Source organism: Acipenser ruthenus, chromosome 23 (genome assembly GCF_902713425.1).
Source record: "Acipenser ruthenus chromosome 23, fAciRut3.2 maternal haplotype, whole genome shotgun sequence".
NCBI lineage: Eukaryota > Metazoa > Chordata > Actinopteri > Acipenseriformes > Acipenseridae > Acipenser > Acipenser ruthenus.
In genome coordinates, this window is record NC_081211.1 from 18,755,083 (window position 1) to 18,768,005 (window position 12,923).

The 12,923-nt window shown below is 40.9% G+C and overlaps 1 protein-coding gene across 1 annotated transcript; it reads left to right on the forward strand.

Annotated features, from left to right (window-relative positions):
• Positions 1–1,200: 1,200 nt before the first annotated feature.
• Positions 1,201–12,822, forward strand: LOC117413206 (SUMO-interacting motif-containing protein 1-like). Its single transcript, XM_034926642.2, has 10 exons — positions 1,201–1,608; positions 3,419–4,717; positions 5,264–5,517; positions 5,839–5,908; positions 5,997–6,157; positions 6,818–6,904; positions 7,574–7,705; positions 10,745–10,901; positions 11,570–11,657; positions 12,541–12,822. The coding sequence occupies exons 1-10, from the start codon at positions 1,489–1,491 to the stop codon at positions 12,783–12,785; spliced, it is 2,613 nt and encodes an 870-aa protein (XP_034782533.2). The 5' UTR covers positions 1,201–1,488; the 3' UTR covers positions 12,786–12,822.
• The last annotated feature ends 101 nt before the right edge of the window (positions 12,823–12,923 follow it).

Sequence of the window (12,923 nt, forward strand, 5' to 3'; positions counted from 1 at the left end):
TGCACACATAAGCTGGCGATAGATCCATTGGACCATCAACTCTGCGAGTCACGTGTCCTTGGGCGAGAATGCCAGTGTCAGTTATGCTCTTAACGCATACTTATAAACCAGGGCTGGTGCCAAACTTACTGTAAAAGAAGTTCTTGTGAGTCAAGTAAGTATTTCTTCATTTTACTTCGGTACCTATGAAAAATCACCTTCTCACCGTATAGTGCAGTGTTACCGGGTTTTTTTCTACAGCACTCAAATTCCTGCAGTCCAACAGGCTGCAGATTATTACAGTAGTAGTACACACTACCCTTAATATGTGCATGCATTAATGCATTTTACCGAGGGCATGGGGGAAAAAAACCAAAAACATAAAAACGACTACAGTTCAAAGCTAATGTATACGTTTTCATAAAATATGATTTACCATGTGCAGAAAATAATAATTGTGATTTAAAACAAATGAAACCACTCATCTGTATAATCAAAGGTATGACTTTTTTTCTGTTGTACATGCGTCCATTAACTGAACTTTATGCGAGTACAGCTTTCAGTACTTTCAGAGCTTGAATTGATCAGTTACTTAAGGCTTTTGTGTTACATTTATCGTGTCTTTACCGATGTCTATACATGTTACAAGTATTTATTCATTGGCACTCAAATTGTCTACATTTTTTATGTCTGAAATACAGGTCTGAGCATCGAGTACTTGCACTTTGTGTTGAGCATTTCTGGCTGTATATGATGGAAGCCATGCATTCGGCTGGTTAATGTTAAACATGTTAAAAAAAACGAAACCAGCATCAACATTTGTTCTATTTAAATATTTTTTTTTAAAAAAAGCTTTAACCAGTCTTGTTAAAATGTTTACACCATGCTTACCATAAAACGAATCGAAAAGTAGTGGATAATGCTGCGATCCACTTATGCACTGCGATTTAGAAATGTTTACTTGTAAAAACAGGTTGAACAGTTGTACTTTATTTACAGTAGTCGTTGAGCACAAATACAGTAAGAAGACTCCAAAAAGATTGACTAGCGATGCTGAGGGTTCTTTTTTAATCGCGTTCAGAATGTTGTGTACTATTGGACGTTTTCAAGAAGCGTTCTACTGCATACATTCGCGTAATGCTCGACTCTCGCGAGATTGCAAACGCGTGCTATATCCCGCCTCTGTTATAACTGTACGCGCGGATTGGTCTATATAGTTTGCGTTCCAACGCAACGTAAAACGACGCAGTGCGCTGCAAACACAACTCAGTCACGGAACTAGCAGAGTTTATGTTTGTTCCGGCAGGTACATAGCACCTCTATCTCAAAGCCAGGGGTTTCTTCTGCACCCCTGGTCTTTGGAGCGCGTATTTTTTAACCTTAATGATTTTTATTCTCCTGTTTCACCGTCCATCTGATGGTTATTTACACGAGGGTTTATTATAGCATGGAGATAATGAATGCCTTGTGTTTTAAAGACTCATAGTAACGATACTTCCGCACTCCAAAATGAGTGCGATTATAGATATAAGCTCGGGCAGCGAAGAAGAGCCGGACCTGGAGATAGTAGGCGTGTTCAAAAGAGTCTGCAACTGCAAGAAATCGGCTGGAATAAAATATGTTGCGCGGGTGAGTGAGCATCTTTTTTTTCTGTCTGTTGTGTTATGCAGTTTCCCTGGTGTGTGCTGTAGGCGCCATGTTGAGTGAGGGCAGTGCGGCTTCACTGGAGTGAAGAACCGTCTGCTCAGCATTACATTGCAAAACAGTCACCCGATTATAGCCTTACATTGCAAAACAGTCACCCGATTATAGGTAAACTCGAGGAAGGACAGCATTACGGAAACTTTGTTCCTGTAACGATCAGCATTCGGTTAGAGACGTGAAAAACATTTACTGTAATCGAATGCTTTCAGATATACATATTATATATATATATATATATATATATATATATATATATATATATATATATTACACACATACACACATACATATACACATACATATATATATATTTGTATATCTGAAAGCATTCGATTACAGTAAATCTTTATATATATATTATACACACACATTAATAGTAATTACTGCTGTAATTAAAAATAAATAAATTCACTCCTAAAGAAAGTTCCAGCCACTTTCCCAATAATTACTGTAATCCAACTGGATTTATGGAGAGTTTAATTTAACACGACAAAACTTTACCTAGCTAGTGTGGGCACAAGCAGGATGTCATTAACATTAATGATTATTTCTCTAGCAGTTCCCAGAATTCATATTTTACTTTTAAATTGATTTTATTGCAGATGCCTCAGAAAACGCCTATATTTTACAAATTCCGCCATTTAATTGTTTTGAAGGTTTAAAAGAAGAAAAAATAAATCGGGAGACAAAATGAAATATTTCGTAACAGTAAACTTACTTCAGATGTTATTCATTCAATGAACCACCATATTTTACTTTCCATTTCTTAGAATTAGTAGTCGATCAGGGGAGTGCTCTGTTATTGACCGATCGCATTAAATCCAGAGGCGGAGGAGACTGACCGATTGGTTTAATAATGATTGGCACCAAAGTTGTCAAATAACTTCTGCTTATAAGCTTGCTGCCAAGAACTAAGATAATTAGCTTATCCATTGCCATTGGTTCATTTCGAGAATATTTTAATATCATAGTTTCGTGATGAAACTGTTTTGTCACAGAATGCCAGTGGACTGTGTAAAATAAACAACTGTAAGAGTGGCTGGAACGCACGCATGTTGGATGAAAAGCAGATAAAGTAAGTCTGCATATCCAGTACCGACAGCAAAGCAAGTCCCGGTACTGAGTACTGGTAGAATTTCACCCCTGCACCCACTGAAGTGCGATGAGAGAGAGAGGAGACTTCAGGTGTTTGTTAGCGGTACGGTAGTTCAAAAGTTATTTCCGTAATAAGTACTGTAGTGCAGAAGCTACAATCAAAAGATAGGCGTTCTATTATTTATCCTTGAAAATTGAACTTGTTCTGTATATTTTGTTTTTCCCTCAGCCTTTGATGTAACTTTAGTGTGTACTGTATGAACTGTACTGTATGAATTGTTATTTTAGTAACATCAGTATTGCAGCTTGATTGCTTTTTTCTTTCCAAAAACAGATTTGATCTAAATAGTCACTCTAAATATTATAGTAAATTACCAGCTAAAGATACAATATGAAAAGGTAGTATTTTACACAAGAAGCCAAATAAATAAAATACAGGATTTGATCTATATAGTTACTGAAGTACAAAAATACCAGATAGATATAATATGAAAAGGTAGTTTTATACACTAAAGAGGAAACTACAAAATAAAAACACATTAAACGTCAGCTTTACCAGTCAGTAAACCCAAGGAGGACAGAGCCACTGTTCAGACCTTTTGGTGATCGGTAAACCCACACACACTTTTTTTTTTTTCAGAAAGTCATTGACTTGACACAGAATGACAATGACCGGGGGCGCCACAGACATAGGAAGAGCTCCAGTGATCTTACAGTAGAGGTGGTGGACCTGAGCAAGTGTAGTTCACCCACAGAGAGCAGCAGGGGGCAGCAGAGCCCCCTCAGCTCTGAGAACGTGCTCACCATTTTGTCGGAGGAGGAGGAAGAAGAAGAGGTGAATCCAAAAGTTAATGAGTGCCCTGCAGCCACCAGCGCCATGCAGCCGCCTGACCTGGGACTCTCCGGTTCTTGCTCCCTCAGCGATCTCCCAGACACAGACATCTCTTCCCCCACACTCCCTCAATACCAGTTCCTGGAAGACTCCCAGTCTGAAATCCTATGGTCCCCCAAGCACCCGAACGAATCATATTCCTCTGGGGCAGAGAAAGAGGATCCGTTTGAACTGTGCTCCCGTGGTACCAAGTTGCTCCACAGTATTGCAGCTCCTGGCGTGGGCACCGACCAGCCCTGCTCTTCAGATACAAACTCTACAGAACCCCAGGAGAAGAGCATGGAACCCTCCGAGGTCGACTGTCAGAGAGGGCTTGACACAAAAGAGCCGCAAGACAGACAGTCCAAAACGCCCTCTCCTTCCCATGAACTTGACGAGTCCACCAATGGGCCTTTCACAGTTTCCTGTTCAAGTGGCAGTCATGCTGCCATCTCAAGCGAAGACAAGCAGGGAGAGTGCAGAGAGTCCTCTAGCAAGAGGTGGCAACCGGAAGGCAGCACCGACAAGCTCCTTTGTCTGCAGTGTTCTATTAAAAACCTTCCTACAGATACAAAGCAGCCTAGTGGCCATTCTTTAACAGAGCAGCAGCAAGGATCACCCAATTGCTCTTCCCAGATTGGTTCTAGTTTTAACGAACAGAAAGCATTTGAAGCCAGCAGCCCGACTTCCACAGATATTCTGGCCGGTGACTCTCCCGACTGGCTGATGGACTGTGACCTCCCCTCCCCTCAGCTGGACAGTCCAGACAGCCTGCCCTTTGTGGATGAGATAGAGTCATACTCCGAACCCTGGAACAGCCTCTCAGACGGGAAGGCCTCTCCCCTCCGGTCCCCTCCTTTGCTGAGACGAGAGGTGGATGGGGAAGAGGACAAAGCCATGTCAGAGTGTTATTCTAGTGTGGAAACAGAGCAGGAGTTAGAGGAGGAGCAAGAACAGGATATCTACTACATAGACCGTGCTAAGCGCAAGAGGCTCAGTTTACTCACCGGCATGCCAATCCAGCATATGCTTCCCTGGAGAATGACAGAGGAGGAGGAGGAAGATCAAGTAAGAGTCTATGTAACATTTATAAGAAACGAAGCAGTTTTGAAATTATGGAAGATTATACTTTTGAGTGACTACATCATGTTTGAGTAGTTATAATGGAAAAAAAATGCAATTTAAGTTGCCTTCTGGGGATGTTGACTGCCAAAGCCTACTAAGGTGTTCATCTTAAATAGTTTTAAGATGGTGTTAAACAAACCATTTATAAAAAATACTCCAAATATTTCTAATGGAGGGATAGAAACGCTAAACACTAGCTCTGCACCCAGTCCAGAACTTGAAGTATATTACTCGTATGGTGCCAGCAGTTTGAGCAATGAGGCCCCTACTAAATCTGCTCTAAACTGACATCCTTTATCAAGTCATAAATAAGTCTCACCTGTGTCTTAAGGTTAATTATTAGGAGGAGGTCTGTTTCCTGCTCTCATAACGTCCCTTTCCCTTAACCCAGGGTGAAGAGAATTGCCCATGACCTGGCAATGAGGAGCATTTGCAATTCAAACCCAGTTTGTATTACTTTGAGTTTCCTAATGCTGCTTTGCATTTTAGGACGACGACGGGTCTGATCTGAGTGAGGAGGAAGCACCGCGGGAGCCCATCTCTCAGCGAAGGTTGCGGCTGGCTCTCTGCACAATTGAGGAGAGCTACCCCCAGGCCACCCTGCAGTTCCTCTTTGATTTTATGAGCCCTCGCTACTACCCCCCTGCCGACACAGTCAACCACGTTCTCCGGGAGATCCTGCTGAACTCAGACTCGCCCATCCTCGCAGAAGAAGCCTACACCCTGCTTATGAAGATCCAGCTGTAAGTACTGGCAAAGAGGAGGGAATCAGAATTCAATGGCACCCAATTAATAAAACTAAAAATGCAATTTAAAATACCACAGAAGAATATAAATATATTTAAAAAAATGAAAACTAATACCCTTCCAGGACTTAAATTTGAGTTAAGTTCAAAACTATCATTTTTCACACAGCGACCAGTAAAAAGAATGGAATAGGTTACCAGGTAAACAAGACGCCAGGGTCACAATCTTGTTGAGTTTTGCCTGAAAAGGTACAAACATCCTGAATCTTTGGGAACTGCTTTTGTACTGGAAAGCCACTCTATTCCAATCTCTTCTAGCTTTCACCCTGCAGATCTGTCTACAGTTCAGTGGGACTGGGAACTTTTATCCTCCGTCATGGATGAGAAGGTAACTATATATTTTTAATAAGCAATTTCTCATACATGATTTATAGCGTCAACTAAAAACAGCTCGCCTGCTGTCTGTCCCCCCTCAGGACCACAAGAAAAGCCAGTCCCTGACGACAGGGCCGCTGTTCCTACAGTACGTGGTGCAGACCCTGGAGGATGATTTTCAGCGCAGGGTAGGGCAGCAATCGTTGCAGCTCTCCATCGTCAAGGCAATGCTTTCTTGTGACAGGAAGTTTACCCATGTCAGGTTAGCAATTGCGCAAGGTTTTCAAATATGGTAGTTTCTGGTGGTTTCCATGCACTCTATACCCACAGTCACAATACTTTATATTCATATAATAAAGATGTATGTATGTATGTATGTAAAATATATATATATATATATATATATATATATACACACACACACACACACATCAAATTGCAGGAGATTTCTTTAACCTGCAACAGGTTTATTAATCACAGTAAGACTTAATACAGGTTCAGAAAAATGTTTAAATACAGGACAGAAAAACAGGAAAGGCTAATAAGCTTTCTCTGTCATTGTAAACACCACATTTAAACATTTTGTCCTATACAATAAACTACAAGGTTTTCCCTTGCAATGAACATTAATACTGGGCCACTAGCATTTCAGACACAAATAATATTCATTGCAATTTTATTTATTTATTTATTTTAAGAAATTGAAAACAAACATGCAATGTTTAATTGACAACAAAACCATTTAAAACATGAAAACAATTACTACCAGAGTCAAACTCCCTGACCCAGTCTTAGCAAACTGGGCTTGGATATTCTGCATGCCCAGTTTCTTACCCAAATCAGTTAAAAACAAATGCTACATTTTATAGTCACAATTATTAGAACACACACACACATCCCTAAAAGAGGTTTTCTGTTGCAGAGATGTGGTGGACTGGTTGATAGGTGCTGTTACAAACATCACTACGCAAGAAAAGAAGAAGAAAACGGGAGATGATTACAGACTCAAGTAAGAGCGTGACTAATGTTTTAAAATCCGGTTTGAGGAACACCCTTGTATCATTTTTGTGCTGAAATCCGGTTGCTTGCCTAGTTGATGCATTAGTAAAATACTAAGGGCATGGCACGGTGTGTATTGACTATTTGTATGCAGTGACTGTGGAGAAATATTTATTTCAATTCTTGAACATTAGAAGTGGCACCTTTTTTCTTTTTTTTTTTTTTATAATTTTGATTTGAACCGCCAGCAAATACCCTTTTTTTTCTTAAAGGACACATTAAGTAGGATTTGAAGACACAATCTTAGTTTAAAGCTTGTAAAATGTATAATAAGCCAAATCCACAACAAACTGCAGAACATGTATGAGCCATATTTGCAAATGTTACAAAAGAAAAAAAAAAAAAAAAAAACAGTCCTGAACCAATATAAATGAAAAATAATCTAGGCCAATAACAAAAGAAAAACAGTTAATAAAAAAATCATTGGTGCCACGGAGAAGAAAACAAGAACACGATACAGGATGGACCCTACCTGCCCCTGCAGTGGTGTGCCCGTTGCTCACCATTTGTGTCCCTGCAGAGTAGTGTGCCTCCTCCGTTGCTCACTTTCTTCGTCTCCGCAGTGGTGTGCCTCCTCTCTGTTGCTCCTCTCTGTTGCTCACTTTCTCCGTCTTTGCAGAGTGGTGTGCCTGCTCCAGAAGATGCTGGCCCTGGCAGTGGAGGTGGATCGCTCCCCTACCTGCAGCTCCAACAAGCTCTCTGAGGAGATGTTCCAGTCCTTTTTTGGCAGTGCTCTCAGGAGGCAGCACATGTGAGCATTTCAAGAGGGATGAGTTATCAATCTGCAGTCTTGTCCAACAATCTCTTTTGGCAGCCTTAATCTAACCAACATACAATTTTAGGCCGGTAAACATAACTTTACCCACGTGTAAAAGTGCAGTGTCAAAGTATGAGGTGTGTCAATTTCAAAAGATCTTTAACGTACCAAAGAAAACTAGCTACTTATTTCATACATTACACCGTGTAACAATTTTTTTTTTTTTTTTTTTTTTGTTTCTGGGTAGTAAGTGTTATTTCCTAATTGCTTATGCCTCAAAAGTATAGAAAATGGCTATTATTCCCCACAAACTTTGCTTTTGTGACCAGGACAGTGATATTTTGAAATTTACCTATTTTCCAGAACATTCCAGATAGATTCAGTGCTGAGTAAACTTGGAGTAACTTCTAGAACTTTCCAGTAATATAAATAGTAGTATAAATACAGGGGCCTTAAGCCCACCAGTTCAGTTTAGTTCCAGCTGCCTAAGTGGATACATATCTGCATTTTTCCGAGATGGCATCAAGAGGCTGCAAGCATCCGGCAGACGCATTTTGCTATGTCTGCGGCCAATTTATCAAGACAAGAGCGAAAAAGTACTCCGTGGAAGCATCTGCTAAGATGTGTGAGGCCTACAAGGCATATTTCGGCATGCCTGTCAGGGATCAAGACAAACCCTGGGCACCTCATTTCACCTGCGAGCACTGCAAAAAAACTCTGGAAGGTAAGATGAACAATTGTTGCTCGGAATTTGTTATAAAATTTGTTAATTTTTAAAATTGTGTAAGTTTTTAATTTTAAAATGTTTTACAATTTTCAATGTTATTGAAAAAATATATCATATATGAAAAATGTTGCGAGAATCTCTTACACATTAGTCATGGGTGAAATAAATGTATTTGTAGGATGGTACAGAGGGGAAAAGAGAGCCATGAGGTTCGCTATCCCAAGAATTTGGTGGGAACCCACGGACCACTCAAGCAACTGCTACTTCTGCATGGTGGACCCTTCCAAACGTCGGACTGGCAAGAATGCACCTGCTATCACGTATCCGGACCTTCCTTCATCCATCGCCCCGGTGCCACACTGCCATGAGCTCCCCGTACCCACTCCTCCGGAGAGAGAGCAGCAAGTCAGAGAGCGAGGAAGACGTTGTAGATCCAGATGACAATTTCAGAGGTGGAGCTGAGGAGAGAAACCCATACTACCCCAACCAAAAAGACCTCAACGACTTGATTGGAGATCTTGGTCTCACCAAGTCCAATGCCGAGCTTTTGACGTCTAGGCTCAAGCAGTGGAACTTGTTGGATGAAAGTGTGCAAGTCGCAGATTATTATTATTATTATTATTATTATTTATTTCTTGGCAGACGCCCTTATCCAGGGCGACTTACAATCGTAAGCAAATACATTTCAAAATCAGAGGAAACGTCACCAACCTTTTTCCAGCTTCTTCACCCGTCAAGATGGGCTCTGCTTCTGCCACAATGTGACCAGTCTGTTCAAGGCAATCGGAATCGCCTGTAACCAGAATGAGTGGCGCCTCTTCATTGACAGCTCATCCAGGAGCCTCAAAGCCGTGTTGCTCCATAATGGTAACAAGTACCCGTCTCTTCCCCTGGCTCACTCGGTGCACCTCAAAGAGGATTACAACAGCATCAAGACCTTGCTGGACGCCTTGAAGTATGATGGAGTACGGCTGGAAGGTCATAGAAGACTTCAAAATGGTGGCATTCCTGATGGCTCTCCAAGGCGGTTTTACCAAGTTTCCCTGCTATCTTTGCCTTTGGGACAGCAGGGGCACCAAGGCGCACTACCACATGCGGGACTGGCCACAGCGGACCGAGTTCTCTGTGGGGAGGAACAACGTCAAGTGGGAGCCACTGGTGGACCCCCGGAAGGTGCTGATGCCACCACTGCACATCAAATTGGGCCTTATGAAACAATTTGTCAGAGCTCTAAATAAGGAGTCGGCAGCCTTCAAGTACCTTCAAGACTTCTTCCCTAAGCTGTCTGAGGCAAAGGTCAAAGCCGGTGTCTTCGTCAGACCACAGATAAAGAAGATCCTGGAGTGCAATGAATTCCCCAAGAAGCTCACTAGTAAGGAGAAAGCGGCTTGGAACAGCTTTGTCGCAGTGGTTCGGGGCTTCCTGGGCAATCACAAGCCCGAAAACTATGTGGAGCTGGTTGAGACTCTGGTGAAGAACTACGGCACAATGGGCTGTAGGATGTCCCTCAAAGTCCATATCCTTGATGTTCATCTTGACAAATTCAAGGAGAACATGGGAGCGTACTCGGAGGAGCAAGGAGAGCGCTTCCACCAGGATATACTGGACTTTGAACGTCGCTACCAAGGACAGTATAACGAGAACATGATGGGAGACTACATTTGGGGGCTGATTCGTGAAAGTGATTTACAGTATAATCATAAATCTCGAAAAACTACTCACATCTAAATCTTTTGTAGTCATTTTTGTATTACTTTAGTATAAATACATGTTAATTTGGATTCATATGTTGTTTTTTTCTGACTTTATGTGAATGAAAAGACACAAATTTGCCTGTTTTTTCATTGGAAATAGGTAAATTTCAAAAGATCACTGTCCTGGTCACAAAAGCAAAGTTTGTGGGGAATAATAGCCATTTTCTATACTTTTGAGGCATAAGCAATTAGGAAATAACACTTACTACCCAGGAACAAAAATTGTGTTAGATAGTGCAAAGATTGGAACCAGAAATACATCACAGAAAGATGGTGCATGATGTTAGCAAGTTTGAACAGACTGCCCCAAGCTTCTACACATTCCGTGGTTCAAGTAGCTTCAGACTATAAAGTTCTTGATGCCATCTGCAATATGCACAGATGTAATCAAATTACATTTAATTTAACACTCTGTATGAAGGAAGCACCACTACTATATAAGTACTTTTTTGTTCAAAGATACAGAGTAGATACAGTACTGTATATAAAAATAGTTTTGGTGCCACAATATGTATTCTGCACCCCTTAACAGCCCATTTCTTTCTCTCCCAGAGTGCAGCTATTGAACACTATGGAGAGCCAGCTGCTGTGCTGCAAGCTGCTCGAGTTGCTCTTAGGCTACGCCTGTCCCCTCAGAACACAGCTGCACATGTCACTGGGCCTGATCCTGCACTTCCTGCGACATGCAGAGCTTCCCTCCGACACCACGGTGGGTACCCGCCCAGCACTGGCTGTCTGCCACAACACTCCCAGCCGCTGCTCAGTGGTATTGTTCCTCTCTAACAGTGCTCCATGAGTAGAGGTTAAAACAGGACCTTTCTAATCTGGAAATTCAAGATGTGGAGGATACTCGTTGAAAGTACAGATTTTAGGAATGACCGAAGTTCATGGGTATCTTTATAAAGCAAGTACAAAGTATAGAAAAGAAAGTACGATTATCCATAAAATGGCTGAATTCGGAGAATTGCTTTCCTTAAAATCGAGCTCTGTATCTGCATGGTATAATTTGGAACAGCATTGACTGCCCAGTCATTCTGTCGTTTGATATGAATGAAAGAAAGACAGTTTCCAAAATGAGATCTGGTTTAAAAAATAAACAAAATGAATACATCTTTGTATCACTCAATGTTGAATGCAAAAAAGTAATTTACTGCAGGGACTCTCAACAATTTTTATTATCATGATTAATTTGCGTTGTTACTTCAAACATTTTATTTCCTATGTGAAGCTTTATAAACATAAAAATTTGCTTTGTTATTATGGCAAAATGAATGTGTCCAGGTGTAAAAGGTACATTTAGTGTACAAAGTTAGTAAAATATCTACTTGGAAGACCTACCCCATGGTATTGCCCCTGTAACACTCCCTCTGTGTGCAGGGCGGTGCAGAAGAGCGGTGGCAGCGATGGGATGATTTGCTTAACCTGCTGGTGCTGCTGTTCCACAGTTACCAAGAGGTCACCAATGGTAAGATGAGATTTCTTGCTTTCTCCACGCTAGACTTTCCAGCTGCATGTCAACCTGTTACTGGGATATTTGTATACGGAAACAGTAAATTCAGCTCTGAGCTGGGCAAAATAGATTCTGTTGCATATTTAAAAAAAAAAAAAAAAAAGGGTGCTAGAAAAGACCCAGAGACAGTGGAAAAGTGCGTTTGGGAATGAAGTGCATGCTTTTTATGTTTTTTTTTCCTCAATGCCATTTGTCTCAGTTTAACATGCACATACAATGCAAAAAAAAAAAATTGGATTACTTTGGCATGGAATGAGAAAGCATGCTAAGAACGGTTTTTGGAATGTGGTTTTGTAAATAAGCAAATACTGTACTAGTGCTTTGTTTTGCAATCATTTTCTTTGTATCATATACGTGCAGTACCTGACAGTTAATTTATAATGTCTCCACGTTAATCAACTACAACGTAGTATAACGACTAACTCAGATACAATATTTCCACATTATGAGGCACCCCTGGAACCAATTACATCAGAATAAACACAAAATTGCCAGTGCGTTCTTTGAACAAGAGGTGTCCATGATTTTCTTAATGATCCCAGCGTGTTTGCCGTTAGCTTCACCTGGTTAACTATGCATTTGTACGTTGCACTTACCAATACATAATTAAATGTATAGCAAAAGCATGAACTATAGGTGGTTCCCAAATCACCGGCGTTGAAAACAAGCCAGAACTGTTAGATAAACAGACGTTTACAGTTATATGGACTTTTATATTCATTTAAATTACATAGTGCAATACTAGTGTTGGATTTTGTGCACAATGTGAAGTTTCTCCCTTTTGTAGTCTGGATCAAAATAAGGATTCTAAAATAAGCTCATCTCTTTTCCTCGCCAGGTTATCTTCGAGTCTCCATCACGGAACGTGCAAAACACTATGGCACGAGGCCAGCGGTGATCGAGGAAGACAAGATCACAGAGATGGAAGTCGAATCAGATTTAGACCTTTTCCGCAGCAGAGTATCCAAAGACCTGGGCGAGCCACTGAATTTGCAGCTGGAGGAACGATTCAGCCAACTGCAAGCTCTCCTCCTCAACTCAATTACAGGGAAAAACCAATATACTTGTATTTTGCTTATGTAAATAAATGTTTTAATCCACTTTTTTAATAATGAAACAACTGTCCTTTAGTCTCAGGTTATTTTGCTAGAATATTGGTGTGCCGTTTACTTTGCTTCTGTATGTAGCTTACAGAGCCTTTTGGAATGAGTTTGCAAGACA

What these genes read in the sequence shown, in the direction of transcription:
- LOC117413206 (XM_034926642.2), top strand. Translation starts at nt 1,489, where the DNA reads ATGAGTGCGATTATAGATATAAGCTCGGGCAGCGAAGAAGAGCCGGAC. An exon ending in GAATAAAATATGTTGCGCGG is followed by an intron (nt 1,609 to 3,418) that starts GTGAGTGAGCAT and finishes TTTTTTTTTCAG; the next exon opens with AAAGTCATTGACTTGACACA. An exon ending in TTACCAAGAGGTCACCAATG is followed by an intron (nt 11,658 to 12,540) that starts GTAAGATGAGAT and finishes TTTCCTCGCCAG; the next exon opens with GTTATCTTCGAGTCTCCATC.